This window comes from Danio rerio, chromosome 6 (assembly GCF_049306965.1).
Source record: "Danio rerio strain Tuebingen ecotype United States chromosome 6, GRCz12tu, whole genome shotgun sequence".
In the NCBI taxonomy this organism is placed as follows: Eukaryota; Metazoa; Chordata; class Actinopteri; order Cypriniformes; family Danionidae; genus Danio; species Danio rerio.
The window spans coordinates 60,115,001-60,140,000 of NC_133181.1; the positions used below are offsets into that span (position 1 = coordinate 60,115,001).

A 25,000-nucleotide genomic window follows, 5' to 3' on the forward strand; every position below is an offset into this window, starting at 1 on the left:
CTAAAGGTGCTCTAGCCACAATTGCTAGAGGCCATGGTCTTCAGCCTCATTGGTGGAGCAACCAACTCCCATGCGGGAGGTCGCCGGTTCGATACCAGCTCAGAGCAGGTTAGGTGGCGAAGGACCGGTGGGGTTACACATGCACTTACATGTTTATATTAAATATACACTGCACACACACTTAAATTATGTCAACACAAACTTTTATTTTGCATGCGATTAATTTTTGGCCAGAACTAATATTTGATTATATAATATATTAGTTATTTATTCATTCATTCATTCAGCTTAGTCCCTTTATTCATCAACAGTTTCCATAGCAGAATGAACCGCCAACTTATCCAGCATATGTTTTACACAGCAGATCCCCTTCCAGCTGCAACCCAGTATTGGGAAACACCCATACTCACTCTTATGTACACACACACACTCATACACTACTGCCAATTTAGTTCATCCAATTCCCCTATAGTGCATGTGTTGTGGAGTGTGGAGGACACCCATGCCAACATCGGGAGAACATGCAAACTCCACACAGAAATGCCAACTGGCCAAGCCAAGACTCGAACCAGCGACCTTCTTGCTGGGCTAAGCACTGAGCCACCATGTTGCTCCTTATATTACTTAATGTATGAATATTCATACCTGCCATTCCTGTTCATCAGCCTGAGCATGACCGTGAGTCTGTGTCTGGTTCTGGCCCGGCTGTGCTTCAGCATCATTCAGGTTTAAAGCCAGCATCAGCTCCGCCATGGCAGCGATGTTCTTCTCTTCTACTTTCAGCTTATACTTGTCTTTATCTCCGTGTTCAGCGTCCACCACTATCCTCTCTGCCTGGATCAGATCTGCCTCTTCATCGATATCTATCAGCTCCTCTTCCTCCAGCTGAGCTCCGTCTTCATCTTCCGCCACTGACAAAGAAGACAGACATGCTGAATTTAACAAGTTACGTCATTCATCATTTTCCTTCGGCTTAGTCCCTTTATCAGGCGTCGCCACAGCGGAATGAACCACCAACTATTCCAGCATATGTTTTACACAGCGGATGCCCTTCCAGCTGCAACCCAGAACTGGGAAACACCCATACACTCCCATTCACACACATACACTACAGAAAATTTTGCGTACTCAATTCACCTATAGTGCATATCTTTGGACTTGTGGGGGGTCCGGAGGAAACCCATGCAAACACGGGGAGAATATGCGACCTTCTTGCAGTGAGGCGATTGTGCTACCGTGACGCCCTATGCCTAATTACATTACAATGAATATCAAAAGAGTGTGTAAAGGGCGTTTTAAATCATACAGACGATCTCTCACCTTCTCCATCTGTTTGTTGTGGCCCCTGAAAAAACAAGGAGAATCCGATGCCGAGCCATTCTGCCATCATTGAAGGCTTCTTCTTCCCCACAGTCTCAAATCCATCACTCAACTAACACACACACACACACACACACACACACACACACACACACATAGTTATGAAAATTGCTCAGGGAAAAGTAATAAATATATTTCAAGCCACCAGATTCACAGCTTGATATCTGCATGCCTTAAATTAATGATCAGAAACAGAAATAATCTTGAAAAGCAACAGTTTACTGAAAACGTAGACAAGATATTGGATGAAAATAAGAGGAAAAATGGGTCTTAATGTTATTGAGAAACCCAAACCGAGAAAAAATATGCAATTAAGTGATATCTGATAAAACACACTTTGACTTTGAATTTGAATTTGATAAAGCACATTACTTGCAAAAAAATGCATATACATTCATTCATTCATTCATTTTCTTTTCGGCTTAGTCCCTTTATTAATCTGAGGGCCACCACAGCAGAATGAACCGCCAACTTATCCACTATATAAGTTGTATACTATAAAACTCTCTCGCGGGCAGGATGAAATTATTCAGCGGGCCGCATATGGCCCGCGGGCCGTAGTTTGCCCACCTTTGGTCTAAAAGAAATGACTTTCTCAAGAAGAAAAATATACTATGAAATGCTGTGCAATAGTCTCCTTGCTCTGTTTAACATCACTTGGGAAATATTTAAAAAATAAAATTTGTTTCACAGGAGGACTAATAATTTTGTCTTTGACTATAAATATCAGGCTTTACTCTGTGTCTCCAATAATATATCTTCATAAGATAAAAGTTAAATGCATAATTTGATTTCTAAGTTTAGAAAGTAATGATTAAAATGCAGAATACTTAAATGGACCATCAGAATAAAGTGTTACCCATTCGAGTATTAGTAGACTGTCTGCTTAATATCTGCTGATACTGCTTCTAAACAGACCTTTAACTGACTATAAGAAACTTTGCAAGTACATGTCAACTCACACTAACCCCAACCTAACGGTCTACTTATAATCTAATGAGAATTAGTTGCCATTTAGATGCAATGTAACTTAAATTCAACATACGCACCATCAAAATAAAGTGTGACCCTTGAATGCTGTTGTTATTTTTTTATATAAATATTTTGGAAGATAAGATGTATTATTAATTATGAATAAACATACTGGTCATTGTGTCAGAGAAGTAAATATCCGTATTGGAATAATACTATTTATTAAAAAGCAGTGAAGTTGTTTTTCTGAAAGGCACAATAAGTAATTTTCACCACTAGATGGCGCATATTCACAACAAACAAAGGTTAAGTTTGATGATGCAGTGACTGAGGGTGGACTCATGGGAGTTGTAGTCTTCATTCCATCTTATTACATCAACTTACTGCAGAAATCATGTTGATTAGCCGTAATATTCAATACTTAATACCATGGAAGTATGACGCAGAATAAGACTGAAAGAAGTGAAGAAATTATTATGCAACAACCCACAGCCTACAGTTCTTCAGCCCATGATCATGTGGAAAAAACAGCTCTGTTTTATCAGACTGAATATATTTTAGTCTTCTTTAATAACGCTGATCTGTGCAGTCTAATAAAACACACAACATATTAAAGCCTCGGTCCTTTTTTATTAGAAAACCAAACTGTAAATAAATGGTGTGTGACGGCATTAGCATAAACACACAGCAATCACTCCATCTCACTCGCTAAAATTGAGGATTTTTGCTTGATTTGAACGTTCTTCAAAACATTTAGGACAATGTAAGTACACAAGTCAGCAAAATATATTACACTGCACTAGAGGTTTTGGGAAAACTTGAATGAAAAATGAAATCTTTCATATTGTGCCTTTAACCTGTGCAGCTGCATATCTCAGGTTTTCAGAAAAAAAACATCATAATGTAAAATCTAGCTTCATACTGAGAATGTTTTGACTCACAGGCTGTAGACACAGACTGTGCCAGTGCTGTTCAGAGATGTACTTTTCCAAGAAGTCTTCTTTGAGGACGCCTCGCAAGCTGCACTCAAGCTGAGCCGACTGCGCCTTTAAAAGAGTTTCTGCTTCCTGCATATTATTGCTGATCTGTGGACATACAGCAAAACTCATTACAAATATCATAGACATGTTATTAGATATAACCTTTAGATGTGTCTTCTGACATTTTAATTTTATTTTATTTAAGACTATAATATTTATTTATTTATTTGACGTGGACATCACAATTACACTGGACAACCAAATGCATTTAAGTGTTTTAGCAAACTTGCTAATTCTCAACACCTGTCCACAGGAGGCTTAAAAAAATGGACAAGATGGAAATATAATAAAAACATACACAACATTATAATTCTTTACATAAAATTACTGCAGGCAAAAGCAAAGGCAACATGATCCAACCAACTAACAGTAGACTGTGCAAACACTGCTGTTTTGTTTTTAACCAGAGCACTACTGAAAATAGGGTGAGGCAGTGGCGCAGTAGGTAGTGCTGTCGCCTCACAGCAAGAAGGTCGCTGGTTCGAACCTCGGCTCAGTTGGCGTTTCTGTGTGGAGTTTGCATGTTCTCCCTGCCTTCGCGCGGGTTTCCTCCGGGTGCTCCGGTTTCCCCCACAGTCCAAAGACATGCGGTACAGGTGAATTGGGTAGGCTAAATTTTCTGTAGTGTATGAGTGTGTGCGTGTGAATGTGTGTGTGTCGATGTTTCCCAGAGATGGGTTGTGGCTGGAAGGGCATCCGCTGCGTAAAAACTTGCTGGATAAGTTGGCAGTTCATTCCGCTGTGGCGACCCTGGATTAATAAAGGGACTAAGCCGACAAGAAAATGAATGAACTTCTAAAAATATTTTTACTACTTTCTGATTTTAAGCTAACCGGTAAATCATTCCACAGTTTGGCTTCCTTTACAGAGAAGACAGATTGACCAAACGAGGTCTTACACTTTGGCACTAGACAGTCACCATTAGCAGTTGCCCGTGTAACTCTGTGGGAGGTTTGATTCCGATTGGATTGATTCAGGATTGGAACATGATTATTTAAACATTTAAAAACCAATTCAAGATAACTAAATTAAATAAAACTATCAAAACTAAAAAGGTTTTGTTTACATAAAACATCACAATGATGCCATCGCATAGGCTTTAAGTCCATCATTTTAACTGCTTGTTTATATATTGAGTCAATAGGCTTCAATGCAGTTAAAGAGGCTTGTGACCAAGATGTAATGCAATACGTCAATACACACGTGTGATACACATGCCATCAATTAAATTACTCAGGATGAATATTGGTTACACTATTTAAAAAAGAGGAAAAATAAATAATTAAAAAATAATAATAAATAATAAAAAAAATCATAATTTTTGTCATTTGAAAAAATGCTTTTTTATTTTTTCAAATCAATTATTGTATTAGCAAATTTAAATTTAAATGTATTTAGTAAGAGTAGTAAATATAATTATTAAATATTATTATTTACATGAAGAGTTTATTTGCGAAAACAATTTTAGTATTTTTTTTGTTTGTTTTGGAATTCATGACTAGGCAGGGGCCGGTATAAGACTCTGACAGTATGGTAACTTTGGATAAAAATATCAGTTACATGGTTTCGGGGTTTTGTGATTACTGCTCTAAAATATATTCTTTTTAAATGTCTGTTTTTTTCCCATTGAAAGCAATATATTTTATTTTGAGAAACTTTTCAAATGTTTTGGAACTGTAAACATGTCAGGCTAAATAATTCAATTGAATCACTGACTTCTGCTGTCTTCGTTTCGAAAACACGTATTTCTTTAACAATTTAAAATGGCATCTTTAGATATCTTTTTTTCTGGAGATACTGTTGTCCTAAAAAAATGTAATAAATAAAAATGTATCTAAAAAAATCTTACACATGGCTAAGGAATGGTATAGCAGAAAGTTTTCCAAACCACGGTAAACCTTGAAAACATTTACCCTCCCATGCCTATTCATGATCATGTTGTGTACTGAAGAGCACTATTACAAAAAACATTATTAAAAAATAAATAATTATAATCATAAATACTTCATTTATTCATTTTCCTTCAGCTTAGTTTTTATTTTTTCAAGAGTTGCCACAGAAGAATGAACCGGCAAAAATTCCGGCATACGTTTTGGTCACACTTTATTTTGATGGTGCGCATGTTAAAATTAAGTTACATTGCATCTACATGCCAACTAATTCTCATTAGATTATATGTAGACTGTTAGGTTGGGGTTAGGGTTGGAGTTGGGATTAGTGTAAGTTGACATGTACCTCCAAAGTTTTTACAGTCAGTTAAATGTCTGTTGAAGGAGCAGTATCATTAAGCAGACAGTCTACTAATATTCAAATGGACCATTAAAATGAAGTGTTTTACACAGTGGATGCCCTTCCAGCCGCAACCCAGTACTGGGAAACACCTATACACACTCACATTCACACACACATGCACTTGGGCCAATTTAGTAAATCAATTCCCCTTTAGTGCATGTGTTTGGACTGTGGGGGAACCCAGAGCACCCGGGGGAAACCCACACCAACATGGGAGGAGCATGCTAACCCTAACCCATACTCCACACAGATATGCCAATTGGCCCAGCCGGGACTTGATCCAGTGAGCTTCTTGCTGTAAGGCAGGGGTGTCCACACTTGGTCCTGGAGGGCCGTGTCCAGGAGAGTTTAGCTCCAACACTAATCAAACACACCTGAACAAGCTTGCTAGGTATAATAGAAACTTCCAGGCAAGTGTGTTGAAGCAAGTTGGAGCTAAGATCAGCAGGACACCGGCCCTCCAGGACCAACTTTGGACACCCCTGCTGTAATGCAACAGTACTAACCACCGGACCACCTAAATAAATAGTTTTAATATATTTTTACACACGATCAATTGAAAAAAAAAAACACAATTACTGAAAAGTTCTAAGAACAGACTTATCTGTTTTGCAAATGAACTGCTCTTATATAATTACAACTAATTTAAGAAATAAAATTAAATGTCATGATACAATAGTATACAGGGCTCGAAATTAACTTTCTTACTTGGTAGCACCGGTGCTCCCAACCTGAAATATTTAGGAGCACCAGAAAAAAATTAGGAGCACCAGAAAAAAATTAGGAGCACCAGAAAAAAATTATGAGCACCAGAAAAAAATTAGGAGCACCAGAAAAAAAATTAGGAGCACCAGAAAAAAATTAGGAGCACCAGAAAAAAAATTAGGAGCACCAGAAAAAAAATTAGGAGCACCAGAAAAAAATTAGGAGCACCAGAAGAAAAGTAGGAGCACCCACCAAAAATGAATGATGTATTTGACAAGTAGCATATTAAGGGATTTATTGTATTTGAAAACAACATCAACTGGGACTAACAAAACCCAGAAACAACTGTCAAAATCAAAATGAATGTTGAATAATTATAAAATATTAATGATGACAACGATGACAATAATACTAATAATGAATTATATTTCTCATCATCATGCTGCCTTGAATGTGCTTTAATGTAAGTTATCTGCTATATAAAGTCTGTTACTTTATGAAAAATAAATTGATGGTTTGCATCAAACACAAATGAAGCATTGCAGTAAGAAATATTTATTTTGTACTATTGTTTTTATATGCATGTCAATTTAATAAATAATAGTTCTGCTACAAAACTAATAATAATATAATAAATCATTCAATTCAATGCTGCAAGCTGCAAAGCAGTCATCAGTAATTAAATAGAAAAATAATAAACACCTCAAGAAAGAGCGGACAAAAGAAAGGAGGAAAAGTCTCACTTTTAAAAGTTTTGGTTTCGGTTGGTGTTGTTTTAATGCTCAGCCTTGTTACGCGCTGAATTACATTTTTCTGTGTTTGCGGAAAAGCATGCGAGTCAGCCGGCCCAATATATGAGCAGGCAGAGCAGGATTCTCCCGATGACCACCGGCGCAATACTGCTCTTTGTTATAACCCGCATCAGTTTAAACTCAGTAAAGGCGAGCTTCTTCGGCGATGGTGTTGTAGCGGACATTTGCGCTGTTGCAGCCTGATCTCACAAGGAAACGTATGAAAAAGTTACGAATTGCCATCAGATTGTGTTGGCTGAACACGCAGCGCATGCAACGCATCGAGATTCAGTATACTTTTCACTCTTCAGCCGTTTGCATTCCCCGCGGTCACAAAAGCTCACACCCTGTCATCTGACAGCGGAAAGTCTTGAGTGATTGACAGCTAATATGAACCAATATAGCAGTTTTACCACGTTTTTAGAAAAAACCAAAACAGGTCCCACTACAATCATTACATGCAGTCGCACGAATGCTCCCAATATATATTACGAGGTTGCATAGCTTAAATTTCGGGCGCATATGCGACCAAAATGGTCGCAATTTCGAGCCCTGGTATAATAAATGGCTTACTTCATGATGAGCTCTTCTCAGGTGCTGCGGCAAATTTTTGCGGAAGTCTTTGAACCTGGTCAACTCTCTTAGACCGAAACGCTTCAGAGTTTCACTGTTACTTCGTCCTCCAACTCTCACAATCCCATCTTTTAGGAAGCCATGGATACCTGCGACAAAAGTTGTTAAATATCTTATAATTTCATAAATATATAGAGTTAAACTTCACTGGATTAATCCAAATCTCTCTGGAGAAGACATCACAACTTAAATCTTATGTTCTTGTGTTCTTGTAAGAAGTGCTTCACGACTCACGACTCACGTCTTTTTCACATGAGATCTCATTTGTGACCTATGGGGAATCCCATCCCATTTGTTTCTGTTACTACCCACAAAGCACAGAGAAATAAGCTACAAGGTCTTATAACTATGAGATGCTGTATGCATGCATAGCGCCATACCTTCCAGAAACTGGTCAAGAGCATGATTGGTATAGCAGACCACCAGCATAGGGCAACCATTTGACCAGGCCTCGTGGTTCTTTAGCAAAGCCTGAGCTATCTTCAGTCCTACATGCGTCTTGCCTGCAAACAAGAACACAAACAGGACATTCAAACATTTGTTTTACCATGAGTCTTAGTAATTCAGAACTTGGGATTTTTAAATATCCCAATATTGTGTTGAGTCTCTAACAAGAGCTTTGAATGCATCTAATGTCAGAAAACATTGTAATTTTTTAGAATGTGCATTTAGTATTAGAACCAGTTTGCAATGATGTTGATACAGTTCATTTAAATCAATTATCTGAGCAGAAGGTTTGTAAACCCCTCCCTTACTTAGCCAACTGTAATTGGTCTAGGCATGGGACGATAACTGTTTTCAAGGTATACAGCAGTTTTGAAATGTCAAGGTTTTCAAACCACCAAAATTTTCTACTATATTGTTTCAAAGGTATGTGTAGGATTTTTTTATTTACTTTTTTTTCAGCTTTTTAGGAAAATAGCAATCGCTAGCAGAACAGATATCCAAAGGATGCTGTTGTGGGTTTTAAATACTTTTAAACAGGTCTTAATTTTCACTAATTGTCCATGTAAAGCTATAGCCAATCAGTACAACCAACAAATCCATCTAACAAAACCTTGAACAAAATTAACATTTATTAACTATTTAGCTGTTTGGTTTAATTGTCTCTTACATCCTTACAATAACATTTGTTTAAAAGTTCTCCGTGTTGTTATGCATAAATTTATGTTGTGCATTAATGTTGTTTATTATAGCTTGTAAAACTTTGAGACGTTCTGATTGTCTTTAATTTAATATGGTTTAAGCTACATTGCATTTGTGAAAAGATTTTAGATTAGTCTCTCATTGTGAGTGTGTGTGTTGATTTAGTAAATTACACCAAAAAATCCCTTTTTTTTTTAAATAGCATTTTAAAATAATCAAGAAGTTAAAGGTGTAGGTACCTTCAAACTAAATACTGATCTTGATTTAGACATCAGAATTCTGAAAATACTTTATTGAACATTAAAGAACAAAATTACATTAAAAAAATAAATTAATTAAATATATATATATATATACACATATGCGTGTGTGTGTGTGTGTGTGTATATATATATATATATATATATATGTATGTGTGTGTGTGTGTGTGTGTGTGTGTGTGCGCGTGTATGTATGTATATATATATATATATATATATATATATATATATATATATATATATATATATGTGTGTTAGGGCTGCACGATATTGGAAAAAATTGACATTGCGATATTTTTTTCCCCTGCGATATATATTGCGATATTTTATATATATATATATATATATATATATATATATATATATATATATATATATATATATATATATATATATATATATACTTAAAACTAGGGCTGTGACGGTCACCATGACAACCGCGTCACCGCGGTGGTCATTGCCACCTCATCCATTGCCACCGGCCGTAGTACGTGAAGTCACGCACTTTAAAACACAAATTACTGTTATGTTGCCAAGTATTACATATCTGTTAGAATATAAATTAGGCGCGATTCAGCAAGTTCAAGTTCAACCATGAATCTTGTTAGAAAACGAACTCTTACATCTGGGAACATTTTGGATTCGTGCCGACCAAGAAAGGTGAACGAATCAATTTGGATTAAGCTTTTTGTATGGGGGTTTTAAATAAAGTGTGTTTTAATATTCACTGCTGAGTGCTGAGAGTCCAAACACTGAGGAGCAAATCCATCGATACGCAGATCCACGGGTCCCGAACCATGCAAGCTAGTGGCGATTGACGGCGAGGGAAAAAAAGCCATGTAGGCTTAATCAACTCCTGTCTTCTAAACGCAGAAGCCCAGCTCAGCCAGGCATGGCAGAGGCATTTGCAAAAATGGCTAGATACAAAAGAGAAAGTGATAAATGGAAGACATTGATGAGAAATTGAGCATAGGCTATTTGGTAACTATTTAAGAACGCGCCGCTCCGCAGCGTAGAGAAACCTGCGTTGCGAGAAATGCGGGCGGCGGAACAGAAGGAGAAGCCCTCTCTCGCATGGTTGTGAAAAAGTAACCTGTCTGTGCATTTTCGCTACAAGCACACCGTCTGACAGTGTATTGCTGGAAACATTATAACCCCATTCTTCACTTAAACCGGACAAAGTCAACATGTTAGTTTTTCTGGCAAATAATTTAAAATATGACTACAAAAGGTGGAGAGAAACTACGCTGTTTTTTTTAAACATCTGACTTATATTGTTACTAGGTTAATATTTTCTTTTTACTTATAATTATTATTATTTATAATATTATTACACTGATTAGTGAAGTGCCATTTAGACTATTTGTTAAGTTCTTAAAAATGTAACGTTTAATTGTTATTATTATACAGTTTCAAGCAGTTAAAGTAATTTAATATTTAACTACAATATTTATAATTAGTTTTGTGTTGTTTTATTAACGAAAGTTCAAAAATAAACATGTACGTTTATACGGATGTTTTATTTATTAATATTAAATTCGGTTATTCCTTAATTTTTACATAAAAGGTAAATTAACTTAAGTAGGCTACATTATTTGTTGATGTACGAGATCGAGGAACATGTTTGCCAGTAAATAATGTTCGCACCACTTAAAAAACAAAACAAATGAATAACTTGCGAAAAGGATGCTATAAAAAATGCAAGCGCTTAATCATTCTTCACAATCGGATTCGTACGTGCAGTAAGCCGAGGCTATATTGCGCCGACAAGAACAAGCCCTAAAACTAAGTCTAGAGAGAGAATTAATACTAGTTAATATTAATGATTATAAGCACGAACTGCGTTGTATGATAAACGCATCACAATGATGTCGTGATCTTTGCTGAAGAACTGATATGTTATCGCCGTCTCCCCAGCCAGGTTTTCATCTGCTTTTTTCCCCTTCTTCTGGATACAAACAATAAAGTATCAGCGCCAGACCAGTGGTTTAAATTATATTTTACTCTCCTGATTTCTTTTCTTTTCATTAAAAATGAATAAATGTTTAAAGTTTTGTATTGCATAGCCTATATATTTTTAAAGATTATCATTCAGCCTACCTGCAGCGCATGAGGTTGTGTGCTGGGCAAATGCCCTTTACCCATGCTACCCATTTCATTTATGACACTGTAAACTTGACTTGGCAGGCTGATCATATTTAAACTCAAAAGGTGTTTTTAACTTGAGACTGCATGATTCTGCATAATGTGATGTTTCTTATTACAACTGTAAGCGGTGTCAAAATGAAAGCAAACATTAAAAAGGGTTTTGTTTTATCACTTGTATAGTTTAGTTTTAATAATAGCTAATGTATATAATAAATTATAATATCGATTATTGTGTAGACTACAGTGTTCAACAAAATAATTTTATTAGGTTACTCTAATAGACCAAATCCCTAACTGAAAAACGAATGTGAAAATGACAGTTGCGTCTTTGCTAAAATTAATTTAACGACAAATTTCTTTTGCTTTTTTCCCCTTTAGAGATCAAAAGAGCTGTATTTAAAGAATTATTTCACTAAAACATTAATTGAATGCCCAGTTCTTTCCCGTGTGAGTTTAGTGCGCCTCCGCCGCGTCTGCGTTTTTAAGGTTGCACCCTGACCTGACGCGGGGACCAGATCTCTGTATTGCTTTAATTTCTCAATTTTCATAACTGCATTGCATTTTCATATAGTAAAATATCAAAATTTATGTTCTAAAAGTAGTAGGAATGACGGGAGTGTTAGTAATTAATAACAGAAAGAACTTTCACTTTTGAGTGAACTTCTGTCACGTGTTATTTTAGTATGATAAAATAAACAAAAATAGTAATGCAGAAAAGTATTTTTCGCTCTGCCAAGCCTTCTCTGTTGCTGTATAGAGAAGCAGCCTGCTCAGTCTCCTTACCCCGGCCCCACCCCGCCCACCGACTCCTGAACGTCTCACTCACTAACTCACTCACTCACGCGGGCATGCACTACGGTCTCATGAGGAAACACAGCTTTTTGATATAATGTTTTTCTTGTTCCCAAATACAAATAATTTATCAAGTATTGTTTGAAATAAGTATTTCTAAAAACATGCTATTCCTGCTTTTCCGAATACCGTATTTCGGTTCGGCTCCACCCATAATATATATATAATTTTTTTTTTTTTTTTTTTGCATCGCACCCTCCTGCGATGTGACTATCGCGGATGCGCACATCGCGATTTCGATGCTGAAACGATATATCGTGCAGCCCTAATGTGTGTGTGTGTGTGTGTGTGTGCGTATATATATATATATATATATATATATATATATATATATATATATGTGTGTGTGTGTGTGCGTGTATATATATATATATATATATATATATATATATATGTGTGTGTGTGTGTGTGTGTGCGTATATATATATATATATATATATATATATATATATATATATATATATATATATATATATATATATATATATATATATGTGTGTGTGCGTGTGTGCGTGTATATATATATATATATATATATATATATATATATATATATATATATGTGTGTGTGTGTGTGTGTGTGTGTGTGTGTGTGTGTGTGTGTGTGTGTGTGTGTGTGTTATTATAGCTTATAAAACTTGTCTTTTTTTAAAGAAAGATTGTGCTACTAAAACTATGTAAGTATATAACTAGAGTTTGCTTGTTTTGACACATTATTTAAAATAAGTGGCTAAGAAATAACATAATTTTTATTTTAATTGGGCAAGTAAAAAAAACCCACTGGCTATTACAAAAAATTATTAGTGTTTTACCCTGTAATAGTCTGAAATTTCCTTGATAACTGTCTTAAAAGGGTCTTTAAAAAAGTCCTAAATCGTCGTGATGAAACCTGCAGACACCCTGTTTTTACCCAGACATTTAAAAAGAATACATTTTAGAGCAGTGAGCACAATACTGTGATATCGATATTGCAATATTTTTATAAGATACCGTCAGAATCTTATACCGGCCCATGCCTTAGTAGGTCAGCTGGCCAAGTTTGTTTTGATTATTCTTTGCATGTCTATTGTGTTCACAGACAGATAGGGAATATGCAAACATATTACTTTGATCATGCTGACGTACTTTGATAGCAGGTAAAAAAAAAACTTTACATTGAAAGACAGCTATGCTACAAAACTAAAAATACCAATATTATCTACTCCAGGGATGCCAAACTCAATTCCTGGAGGGCCGCAGCGCTGCACAGTTTAGTTCCAACCCTAATTAAACACACCTGATCCTACTAATTGAGTCCTTCAGGCTTGTTTGAAACCTACAGGTGAAGGTGCGGTCACACTAGAGTTTGTGTGTGCGATATTCTGTCATGCGGCACTGCGAAAAGGGGCGGGATTAAACAAGATTATTAGACATTAAAAAAAGCGAGCGATGGCTCCATGTATTAAATTTCTGTCCAGAGAGGTCATGTTTTGATCCTCGATTGGTCTCACGCAGTCAAGTGATGAAATTTTGCAGGTCAGAGTCCACCAAGCTTGAACTTTGCACCGCAGCAACCTGCGAAACTAGACGCATGACCCTGCGTTTCCGGTCTGACGCATTCGCGTGCGTATAAATGGAAGTCTATGGGAGGAAAAGCCCAGTGTGACCACAGCTTAAGTGTGTTTGTAGCAGGGTTGGAACTAAACTGTGCAGGGATGCGGTCCTACATGAATTGAGTTTGATATCCCTGATCTACTCTTTAAAACCTAAAGCCAGAGATGTTGTTATGGTATCTTGACCCATAAACAGTATATTCACTCAGCCCCACTAAATCAGCTTGGTACAGAACCCCAGTCTCCTTATTGCCCTTGCCCTTTTAACAATATCCTCACTTAAACAAATCAATTAGTATACCACATTAAACCCCATATCTATACGATAACAGATTAATTACCTGTTCCTGGTGGTCCTTGTATAATGGCCAACTCTTTGGTTAAGGCCAGTTTAAGTGCTTGAAGTTGGCTTTCATCGAGACCCATTTTTTCCTCATCAGGCCAGGCATTTTGGGTCAAAGGATTGAAGGGTGGAATCTTCCCCTGCCCTTCTGCTGCGATGCATGACAGATCATATGACCTTCCTTCCACCAGGAGATAAGCTGGAGGATCTACATCTGTTTTGCATTCCACAATGTACCTACAACAACATCATTTCACAATTCTCATGTTAGAATTTCAAAGAGAAAAAAGGTTTGATGCGGTGTATGCCATATGCCTACAGATTATTTCTTGAGGTAAACATACATTCCAAACACATCCAGGATATTGCCTAAATGTGCAGATTTTGCTTCTAATCCATGGGTGTCCAAACTCAGTCCTGGAGGGTCGGTGTCCTCCATAGTTTAGCTCTAACTTGCTTCAACACACCTGCCAGCAAGTTTCTAATGTATCTAGGAAGAGCTTGATTAGCTGGTTCAGGTGTGTTTGGTTAGGGTTGGAGCTAAACTCTCCAGGACACCGGCCCTCAAGGACCAAGTGTGGACACCCCTGGTCTAATCTCTTTCATGGTACTTTGTTGTCAAAAAACAATCAGCGTGTGCACAGCCACTTGAAAGACCCATAATATATGTGCATATTTGCATTGTTTTGACCATTCTCTATAGATTCCCACCTTCCCACATATCACAAATGGTTGATTATGTATAATGCCCACACATTTTTGGAGTTATTACCTTCAGGAGGTATGAAAACTGGAAAACAAGCCAAATGATCTAAAAAATTACTATTGTTCAGATCTGGATCCAACAACAAGACTTTGCAGAGAGCTCATCTGACTAGAAACCAAATAGAGTCACTCTGGAAACCACCCAGAACATCTAAATCAGACTGCAATGACCTAGAAAGGTAGAATTAAGCTCTCTCGCAGTAAGCTCTTTTTACTTGAATTCACCTAAATTCCACCCATGAGCAATCAAACACTCTAAAACAGGGGTGCTCAATCCTGTTCCTGGAGATCTACCTTCCTGCAGATTTCAGTTGCAACCCTTATCAAACACACCTGAACCAATTAATTAGGACCTAAACACCACTTGATAATTACAGGCAGGTGTGTTTGATAATGGTAGCAACTGAAATCTGCAGGAAGGTAGATCTCCAGGAACAGGATTGAGCACCCCTGCTCTAAAACATTACAAATACCTCAACTACCCACAGAATTCTGCACATATAAGCAAGACTTATGTTTATTTAACATCTGCATACCTTTGAAAGGGAACATCATTCTCATCTTGCTCCTGGAGACCCTCTAGGACATATCGGTAGGCCTCAAAATAAGCCGTTGTCTCGACCATCAGGAATGAGTCTGAGGGCTGAACCCTGGCCAGAGCGGCTCTGCTGTCAGGAGAAAAACAGAGATTCACCTCTCCCTGTCTCAGTAGCTTTGGGTCGCGATCGGTTACAGTGGCAAACAGGAAGGTTTCGAAGTTGTCCATGGAGAGGCAGACAAGGGATCCGTAAAGCAGGCGTTTGGAATTTTCCCAACGGACAAACTGCAATTGAAGTTATAATGAAATAAACTAACTGTAGGAACATTGAGTTCTCTCAGACAATAGGAAAGAGACTTGTAATTTGGAATTACCTGAAGGCGCCTTGTGTCAAACTTCACTTTGTAGGCAATTCCCATTGATGTGCAAAGTGGTAAAATCACTCGGGTGTCAAAGTAGACCCTGATGTCATCAAATTGCCTATTTTTCATTGGTATTCCATTAGTTTTCTCAGTATGGTGTATCCTCAAAAGCTCCTTGACACCCTCCCGCAGTGGCCTCACAAAATCTTCACGCAGAAGTCGAAAGTGTGTGTCTAAATAAATCCGAGCATTAGGGAAACTTTGAGAGATTATGTTCGGCCTCAAGAAAGGCTTCTGATCAAGGTGGAACTCCTCAAACGAGGGATAAATGCTCATCATCCTGAAGTCTTCCTCCCCAGGTGGGGCATCTTCATCAGCTGTTAGGAATGAGTATTTATCTGAGCGCAAGGTGCCTTCCCTTGATTTCTCTTGGAGATGGTTTACCAAACCTTGCACCCTCTCCAAGTCCTGATCAGTATTGGCGAGAACATCCACACCAGAGGCACGCAATTGATTGATGGTTGGTTTCAAAAGAGTCACCAACATGGAGACGGAATGCACAGAACTTTGTGGAAACATGTTGAGAACATCAGAGACAAGGCTGATGATGTTGCTCAAATGCTGGGGATACTGATCTCTTCGGGCTGGCATGTAATCTGACATCATTCCAGTTACATGATGTGGCAGAATGCTAAGAAAAAACTGAGAGTCCTTGACGACACGAGCCAAGTGCATCACTGTATTACGATCAATTCGAGACTGGAAGGCCTTGCAGAGAACCTGACAGACCAGCTGCACCAAGTCATTTCTCATCACCTTTTCCTCAAGCAGATTCCTAAGTCCAGTGCTAGATGAAAGAGTGATGGCCACCTCGGATGCTTCTTTCTCAAGCAGACCTTCAAGTGTTTTATACCCAAGTGTGCGTACCTCAGGGGGGCCATCTCTCCCTCTTCCTCTCCAATGACCACCTCTACCTCTTTGAGATTCTGTTCGTGCTTCACCTTGTGGACTGGCTCTTAAATCACTCATGCCTCCACTTGTTCTTTGGAGACTCATGCCTTCAAGGTCGTGTCTTGAATTCATGGGTTGTTGCATTGAAGATGGGGTCAGGTTTAATTGCATCAACCCAGGAAGAGATCTCCCAAATTTCCCTTGGTAAGGTGAAGGTAAATGTGTCGCACCTCCCATTATTATAGGACGGTGGACAGCATTTCCCTGATGATGTTGCTTATTTTCCCCTTTCCTCTGTCCTCTTCCATCTCTTCCTCTTGCACTTTGAGTTATTCCATCTGTCCATCTTTCCCACAGGCTGTTTGTACTTTCACCAGTGTGTTGGTGACTTCTATCACCTCGACCCCTTCCGTCCCTTTCTCCTCCACTTCCTCTTCCTCGTCCACCTCCTCTTCCTCTTCCTCCTTGGCCACTTCCTCTTCCCCCACCTCCTATTCCTCCACCTCTTCCTCCTCCTCCCCCACCTCCTCTTCCTCCTCCTCCTTCCCCTCTTCCCCCACTTCCTCTTCTTCGATTGGGAGACACACTAGCTTGTCTGTGGCCAGGCACAGAACCATCTGTTAAATAAAATTGTGTAGTATAATTAACAAGTACAAAGATGTAAGAAAAAAAAAGCTTTGAGAAATTGAGTCTGCATTAATTCAGAGATTTTCAAAACCCAATTGCTATTCTCTCTTGAATCGATTCTGAGATTAGTTTTAACAGCAGGTAGCACTGTATGCTTTACAAACAGCTAAACTCTGCTAGCATCCAATATCTCACAAATACCACTTGAAACTAAAATTATAAATGTAAGAAAATTACAAGAGTGTTCATAAAAACCAACTTGCGTTATTCAGCAAACATACAATTACTCTTCCTTGGTAGCAATTGAAACCTAGTCTAGAGTGCCATCTGCTGTTGAAAACTACCCAAAAGTGGCATCTGCAGTTAAAAACCAGCCTAAAGCACAACCTACTACTAAAAACTAGCTTAGAGTGACATCTTGTGTTAAAAACTATTCTAGAGCGTCATCTGCAGTTAAAAACTAGCCTAAAGCACAATCTGCTACTAAAAACTAGCTTAGAGTGCCATCTTGAGTTAAAAACTAATGTAGAGCGCCATCTGCTGTTAAAAACTGCCCTAGAGCACCATCTGCTAGTAAAAACTACACTAAAGTGCCATCTGCTTTTAAAACTGGCCTATGGCGCCCTCTGCTATTAAAAACTACACTAGAGAACCATCTGCTGTTAAAAACTTCCTTAGTGCGCTGCGCCATCCACTGTAAAAAAACATCCTAGAGTGCCATCTGCTGTTAAAAACTGCCCTAGTGCGCTGCACCATCCACTGTAAAAAACCATCCTAGAGCATCATCTGCTATTAAAAACTGCCTTAGTGTAGAGATCTGCGCGGGACTACATTTTGAATCCCGCTCCCGCCCGCACCCGCCAGGTTTTAGTCCGAACCCGACCGCTCCCGCTTATATTAAGAATTCATTGTCCCGCTGCCCGACCCGCCCCATTTTCTGGCCGCCGCGCCCGATCCTGCTAAAGAGCGGGGGAGAGCAAAACCGAAAATCCCCCAGCTATACAGTCCAGACAGCCACGCTGTCTGTATGAACAAACACACACACAGCACCAAGCACACACACACAGACAAATCACTCTCTCATAGGGCACTAACACACACACACACACACACACACACAAGCACCAAGCACCAAGCAGACACACAGGCGTTTGCTGTTATATCAACTCAAAGGCTTGTAATACCATGTATCAAGTACCAATGTAATACCAAAAGGTTTTATATAAAGGTATATAAATACTGAGTCGTGCCAGCTCCAGGCCGCAGCGCACATTACTCTCTGGCCGATTCCGGCGCGGATGCGGCAGCGTCGGCTCGCTTACGGCCACCGCATCTGGCCTGATTGATTCGGGCCGGAATCGGGCAGTGAGTCCACAAGCATCCGGAGTCCGGCAGCCGGAGCCGGGCTGAGTGGTAAGTCTCCGGCAGGCGAGAATCTAGCCGGAACTGGCCCGAGTGTATTTTGCTATCTGGGAAAGCTCTCTCTCTCTCTCATTCGCGCGCGCACTAACATACACACACACAAGCACCAAGCGCACACACACAGGCAAAGCTCGCTCGCTCGCTCTCTCTCTCTCTCTCTCTCTCTCTCTCTCTGTCTCTCTCTGTCTCTCTCTCTCTGTCTCTCTGTCTCTCTCTCTCTCTCTCTGTCTCTCTCTCTCTGTCTCTCTCTCTCTCTCTCTCTCTCTCTGTCTCTCTCTCTCTCTGTCTCTCTCTCTCTGTCTCTCTCTCTCTCTCTCTCTCTTTCGCATAGCAATATCCGCGATATTGCTAGACAGCCCGCTCCCGTCCCAAATTAAACCCGTTACCGTTAAAAACTGCCCTAGAGTGCCATATGCTGTTAAAAACTGCCCTAGAGTGCCATCTGCAGTTAAAAACTACTCTAGAGCGCCATCTGCTGTTAAAAACTGCCCTAGAGTGCCATATGCTGTTAAAAACTGCCCTAGAGTGCCATCTCTAGTTAAAAACTGCCTTAGTGCACATCTGCAGTTAAAAACTACCCTAAAGCGCCATCTGGAGTTAAAAACTACTCTAGAGCGCCATCTGCTGTTAAAAACTGCCCTAGAGTGCCATCTGCAGTTAAAAACTACTCTAGAGCGCCATCTGCTGTTAAAAACTGCCCTAGAGTGCCATCTGCAGTTAAAAACTACTCTAGAGCGCCATCTGCTGTTAAAAACTGCCCTAGAGTGCCATCTCTAGTTAAAAACTGCCCTAGAGTGCCATCTGCTGTTAAAAACTACCCTAGAGTGCCATCTCTAGTTAAAAACTGCCTTAGTGCACATCTGCAGTTAAAAACTACCCTAAAGCGCCATCTGCAGTTAAAAACTACTCTAGAGCGCCATCTGCTGTTAAAAACTGCCCTAGAGTGCCATCTGCAGTTAAAAACTACTCTAGAGCGCCATCTGCTGTTAAAAACTGCCCTAGAGTGCCATCTGCAGTTAAAAACTACTCTAGAGCGCCATCTGCTGTTAAAAACTGCCCTAGAGTGGCATCTGCAGTTAAAAACTACTCTAGAGCGCCATCTGCTGTTAAAAACTGCCCTAGAGTGCCATATGCTGTTAAAAACTGCCCTAGAGTGCCATCTGCTGTTAAAAACTGCCCTAGAGTGCCATCTGCTGTTAAAAACTGCCCTAGAGTGCCATCTGCTGTTAAAAACTGCCCTAGAGTGCCATCTGCTGTTAAAAACTACCCTAGAGTGCCATCTGCTGTTAAAAACTGCTCTAGAGTGCCATCTGCTGTTAAAAACTGCCCTAGAGTGCCATCTGCAGTTAAAAACTGCCCTAGAGCGCCATCTGCTGTTAAAAATTACCCTAAAAAAGAATAGCAATGCATTTTGAAAATCTCAGAATGGAATATCTCAAGTGTTTTTTTCACCACAGCTCTAAAAGAGCAGCAAAATAGTTTGAAGAAAGACTTTTACCTCTTCTTGGAGGAACACTGAAGCCCCCTCTTCCTCTTTGTGGTCCTCCTCTTGGATTTGCCATTCTATAGTAAATTTATTTTCTGCACATTAGTTATACACAGGGATAATCAGGACTATTTTTCTTTGTAAACACCTGCAGTACATTTCCTTTCCCATAGTCTCTGAAATCCTGGATTTAATGCATTGATTTGTCTAAATTTTCTCTGTAACTTTAGTACATTTCTTGAATCTTCCATTACAGTTGATTTCTCAAATAAATTTGGATGAACAGCATCACACAGTCCTCTGAAATATTAATGAATATGACAGTGAAGTCAGATTGTCTGCATGACATGAAATGCTTAGTCATATTGTCTCTTTTCTAATGTAGATGTACTACTACGCTATACTATAGAATAGTAAATCAGTAGCATATTTTGATTAACATAATTATTTATCTTAAATAGCATGTATGTATTAAATCACTGAAAAAGATTTGAGAATATTTTTAAAAAGTCATCAGAACACTAATATCTCTCTAACAATGAATAGAGTTGATTGAAATTTCATTAATCACTGTAATGGTTCAAAAAAATACATACACACTGCACAAACACTTTTATATGCATACACACACACATTATACACACAGCGGCCACTTTATTAGGTACACCTGTCCAACTGCTCGTTAATGCAAATTTCTAATCAGCCAATCACATGGCAGCAACTCAATCCATTTAGGCGTGTAGACATGGTCAAGACGATCTGCTGGAGTTCAAACTGAGCATCAAAATGGGGAAGAAAGGTAGGGTCGAATTTGGCGTCAGCACCATGAAAGCATAGCGCCATCCTGCCTTGTGTCAAATGTTCAGGCTGGTGGTGGTGGTGGTGTAATGGTGTGGGGTATACTTTTTTGTCACACTTTGGGTCCATGAGTACCAAAAAAAGGATCGTGTCAACGCCACAGCCTACCTGAGTATTGCTGCTGACCATGTCCATCTCTATGAGCACAGTGTCTCCATCTTCTGATGGCTACTTCCAGCAGGATAACACACCACGTCATAAAGCGTAGATCATCTCAGACTGCTTTCTTGAACATGACATTGAGTTCACTGTACTCAAATGGCCTCCACAGTCACCAGAACTCAATCCAATAGAGCAGTGGTTCTCAAACTGTGGTACGTGTACCACTAGTGGTACGCAGGCTTCCTTCTAGTGGTACGCGGAAGAATGAAATATGTCATGTACATGCTACACACATTTCAAAATGTATAAAAAATTATGTATATAACATGTCATATATTACATATAGCCTATATTTCTGAGGTAATCTGCCACGTTTTTTTTAACTGTGCAGAGTTGTAGCTGCTTTACTGGGCCTATTACGCTACTGTATTTCAATACTGCTCATTTTGGTGGTACTTGGAGAGACAATTTTTTTCTGAGGTGGTACTTGATGAAAAAAGTTTGAGAACCACTGCAATAGAGCATCTTCGGGATGTGGTGGAACAGGAGATTGGCATCATGGATGTGCAGCCGACAAATCTGCAGCAACTGCGTGATGCTCCCATGTCAATATGAAGCAAAATCTGAGGAATTTGTCCAGGACCTTGTTGAATCTTTGCCATGAAGGATTGAGGCAGTTCTGAAGGCAAAAGTGGGTCCAACCCGGTTGTAGTAAGGTGTACCTAATAAAGTGGCCAGTGAGTGTATATAAATAAACATACATATCTATATGTATATCTATACTAGATGATAGATGGATAGATAAAAAGATCCATTATAAAGGCTATTTATTCACATACATAGCCAGTTCATGATGTCCGACAGGCCTGCTCACTTTTAATAGCTAACCTCATTCTGCTTAGTAAAATGCTGATAGGACGCGCTGTTGAACTGTTAGATCTTTCTCTCATCTGTTGTACAAATATCAACACAGTCTAAAGAACAAACTTAATTTCGCAAATAACCTATACAAAATAAAAGCCTATAATAATATTGCAACGATAATTTAATACAATTGTATACAGGTATTATTTGATTGATTAAAATGTTGAATTAAGTTTTATTATAAGGTAACAATATATTGTATACTGAGAATATTATTCTTTATTTAAAAATAGACACTGAAAGAATAAATGACTGCGTGACTAATGTACTTCCGGAAATGAGCAGGATGAACACAAACAAACTCCGCTGTCTTTGAGAAGAATGAAAACAACAGCGGCAGCGAATGTCACCAGGATATACAGATAAGTTAGTAAACAAACCGATTGTTTTTTAATATGATGTCAAGCACTCACCTGCGTCTGGTGTCTTCAGTGATACTGCGTCTTCTTCATCTCCTCAGCGGCTTTAAATGCTGCTCTAGTTTCGTTTCTCGTGCTGTGGGCGGGGCAGACCAGCAGTGAGTCAGAACCGAAAGTGATACACGATAAATAGCAGCAGTTGCCTTGGAGAGATCTGTTAGAGATAACCTGTCGTAAGTTTCTAAACTGTCAATATATAGGATCAATGGTGGAGGCTCATAAAAAAGGGGGAGATACGAAAGAGAAATGAAAATATAATTATTACAAACATAATTCATTTGATAGTGTTTCAGGGTCAACAAAAATAAAACAACACCCCTGTTTAATTTTTCCCCAAATGTCTGTTTAACAGAGAGCAGATTTCTTCAACACTTTCTAAACATAATAGTTTTAATAACTTATTTCTAATAACTGATTTTAATATTTTAATCTTTGCCATGATGACATTTTTCAAGACACTTCTATACAGCCTGAAGTGACATTTAAAGGCTTAACTAGGTTATTTAGGGTAACTAGGCAGGTTAGGATAATTAGGCAAGTTATTGTATAACAATGGTTTGTTCTGTAGACTATATAAAAAAAAAGAAATTGCTTAAAGGGGCTAATAATTAAAAACTCCTTTTTGTCTTGCCGAAATAAAACAAATAAGACTTTCTCCTGAAGAAAAAAAAAACATTATCAGACATACAATAATTCTGACTTCAACTGTATGTGTGTGTGTGTGTGTGTGTGTGTATATATATATATATATATATATATATATATATATATATATATATATATATATATATATATATATATATATATATATATATATATATATATAGATCAATAGTTGCGTCTTGAAACAATTGTGGGGGGAAATAAGTGGAAATTAAAAAAAAAAAAAAAAATTATATATATATATATATATATATATATATATATATATATATATATATATATATATATATATATATATATATATAATTATTATTATTATTATTAAATCCCAATTAACATAAACATTGTAATGTCTAGATGGTTTAATGACACTAATTGTGAAAGACACAAAAACTTACTTACATATTCAGAAATTCCTGTGCTCACAAAAACAGCTATTAGCAATGAGAAGAAACATGAAAGATGACAGAGGCACTTTCTATACAGAGTTTAAAGAGGACAAAGACAAGGTACTGAAGTGCTAACTATAAAGGAAGAAATAGCACAGATGACACTTCTGACCAACTAGTACAATCGGAGACTGGAAGAAGCATATATATATACATTTTAAATAATATTCTTTCCTCTGGAGAAGCAGTTTTTAATTTAAAAAAAAAAAAAAAAAACATTTTGGGACAAAATTATTAGCCCTTTTAAGCTAACTTTTTTTTTTCGATAGTCTACAGAACAAACCATCATTATACAATAACTTGCCTAATTACCCTAACCTGTTAACCTAATTAAGCCTTTAAATGTCACTTTATACAGCTTAAAGTGACATTTAAAGGCTTAACTAGGTTAATTAGGCTAGGGCTGGTTAGGGTAATTAGGCAAGTTATTGTATAATGATGGTTTGTTCTGTAGACTATCGGGGAAAAAATAGCTTAAAGAGGCTAATAATACCTTAAAATGGGTTTTTAAAAATTAAGAACCGCTTTTATCCTAGCCAAAATAAAACAAACAAAACTTTCTCCAGGAAAACAAATATTATCAGACATACCATGAAAATTTCCTTGCTCTGTTAAACATCATTTGGGAAATATAAAAAAAAAAAGAAAGAAAAAAAATTCAAACTGTACATGATGTACGCCATTGGGTGTTGTTTTCATAAAAACTACTATAAATAAAGTAAAAAATACATACTCAAGTATAAATACAAGTGTGACGCTCAATAATATTTGTAATTTAAATTGAATATACAGAATATTTAAATTTCAACCTCATTTACCAAAATATCGCTGAATTTTAAAATGTATTTCAGAGTCAAATCAAACAAATAGAAGGGAAGCATACATTTATTACAATAAAACTAAACAATTTAGAGTTTATTTAGGATTTTTGTCCTTAGATAAGCTTATAGTTAAATCAAAAGTAAATAAACAAAGCCTCCTCAAACAGAGTAGAAATATCATGTATATGCAGTAGTCAACATAAGAAGTGCTTCAAAACCTTTGATCAAAGTTGTCCTTAATCTATTGAACAACCCTCATTCTTATCTTTGGACGATTTTTAAAAACACATCAAACGTTGACTATACTATATGTACAAATGCAATTTCAATAAAAAAAAATAGCTGCTTTAAAATGACATTACATTCATTATGTAGGTTATTTACCGACAGATAGTTTGCAAACAAGATTTTTAGACCTTCACAGCTTTTGTGTTTGCAAATAAACTATTACTGAAGAGC

At 37.8% G+C, this 25,000-nt stretch overlaps 2 protein-coding genes across 5 annotated transcripts in view; one reads left to right on the forward strand and one right to left on the reverse strand.

The window, feature by feature from the left end:
* The window catches only part of znfx1 (zinc finger, NFX1-type containing 1), a 33,025-nt gene extending 10,395 nt beyond the window's left edge, over positions 1-22,630 (reverse strand). Inside the window, exons 1-10 of one of the 4 annotated variants that reach the window (XM_021477327.3) lie at positions 22,603-22,630; positions 20,318-20,382; positions 15,832-17,387; positions 15,456-15,742; positions 14,153-14,391; positions 8,194-8,316; positions 7,754-7,902; positions 3,294-3,437; positions 1,321-1,432; positions 646-911 (exon numbers count right to left, since the gene is read on the reverse strand). In XM_021477327.3, coding sequence (XP_021333002.1) covers positions 646-911; positions 1,321-1,432; positions 3,294-3,437; positions 7,754-7,902; positions 8,194-8,316; positions 14,153-14,391; positions 15,456-15,742; positions 15,832-17,387; positions 20,318-20,381 — 2,940 coding nt within the window. In that variant the 5' untranslated portion in view covers position 20,382; positions 22,603-22,630. Of the gene's footprint in view, positions 1-645; positions 912-1,320; positions 1,433-3,293; positions 3,438-7,753; positions 7,903-8,193; positions 8,317-14,152; positions 14,392-14,498; positions 14,627-15,455; positions 15,743-15,831; positions 17,388-20,317; positions 20,606-22,602 lie in introns of those variants that run through there. The other 3 variants (XM_021477326.3, XM_073954701.1, XM_073954702.1) reach the window with 3 other exon arrangements.
* Positions 1-25,000, forward strand: part of LOC141386375 (uncharacterized) — a 506,139-nt gene that overhangs the window by 384,173 nt on the left and 96,966 nt on the right. The gene's annotated exons all lie outside the window — the stretch shown is intronic.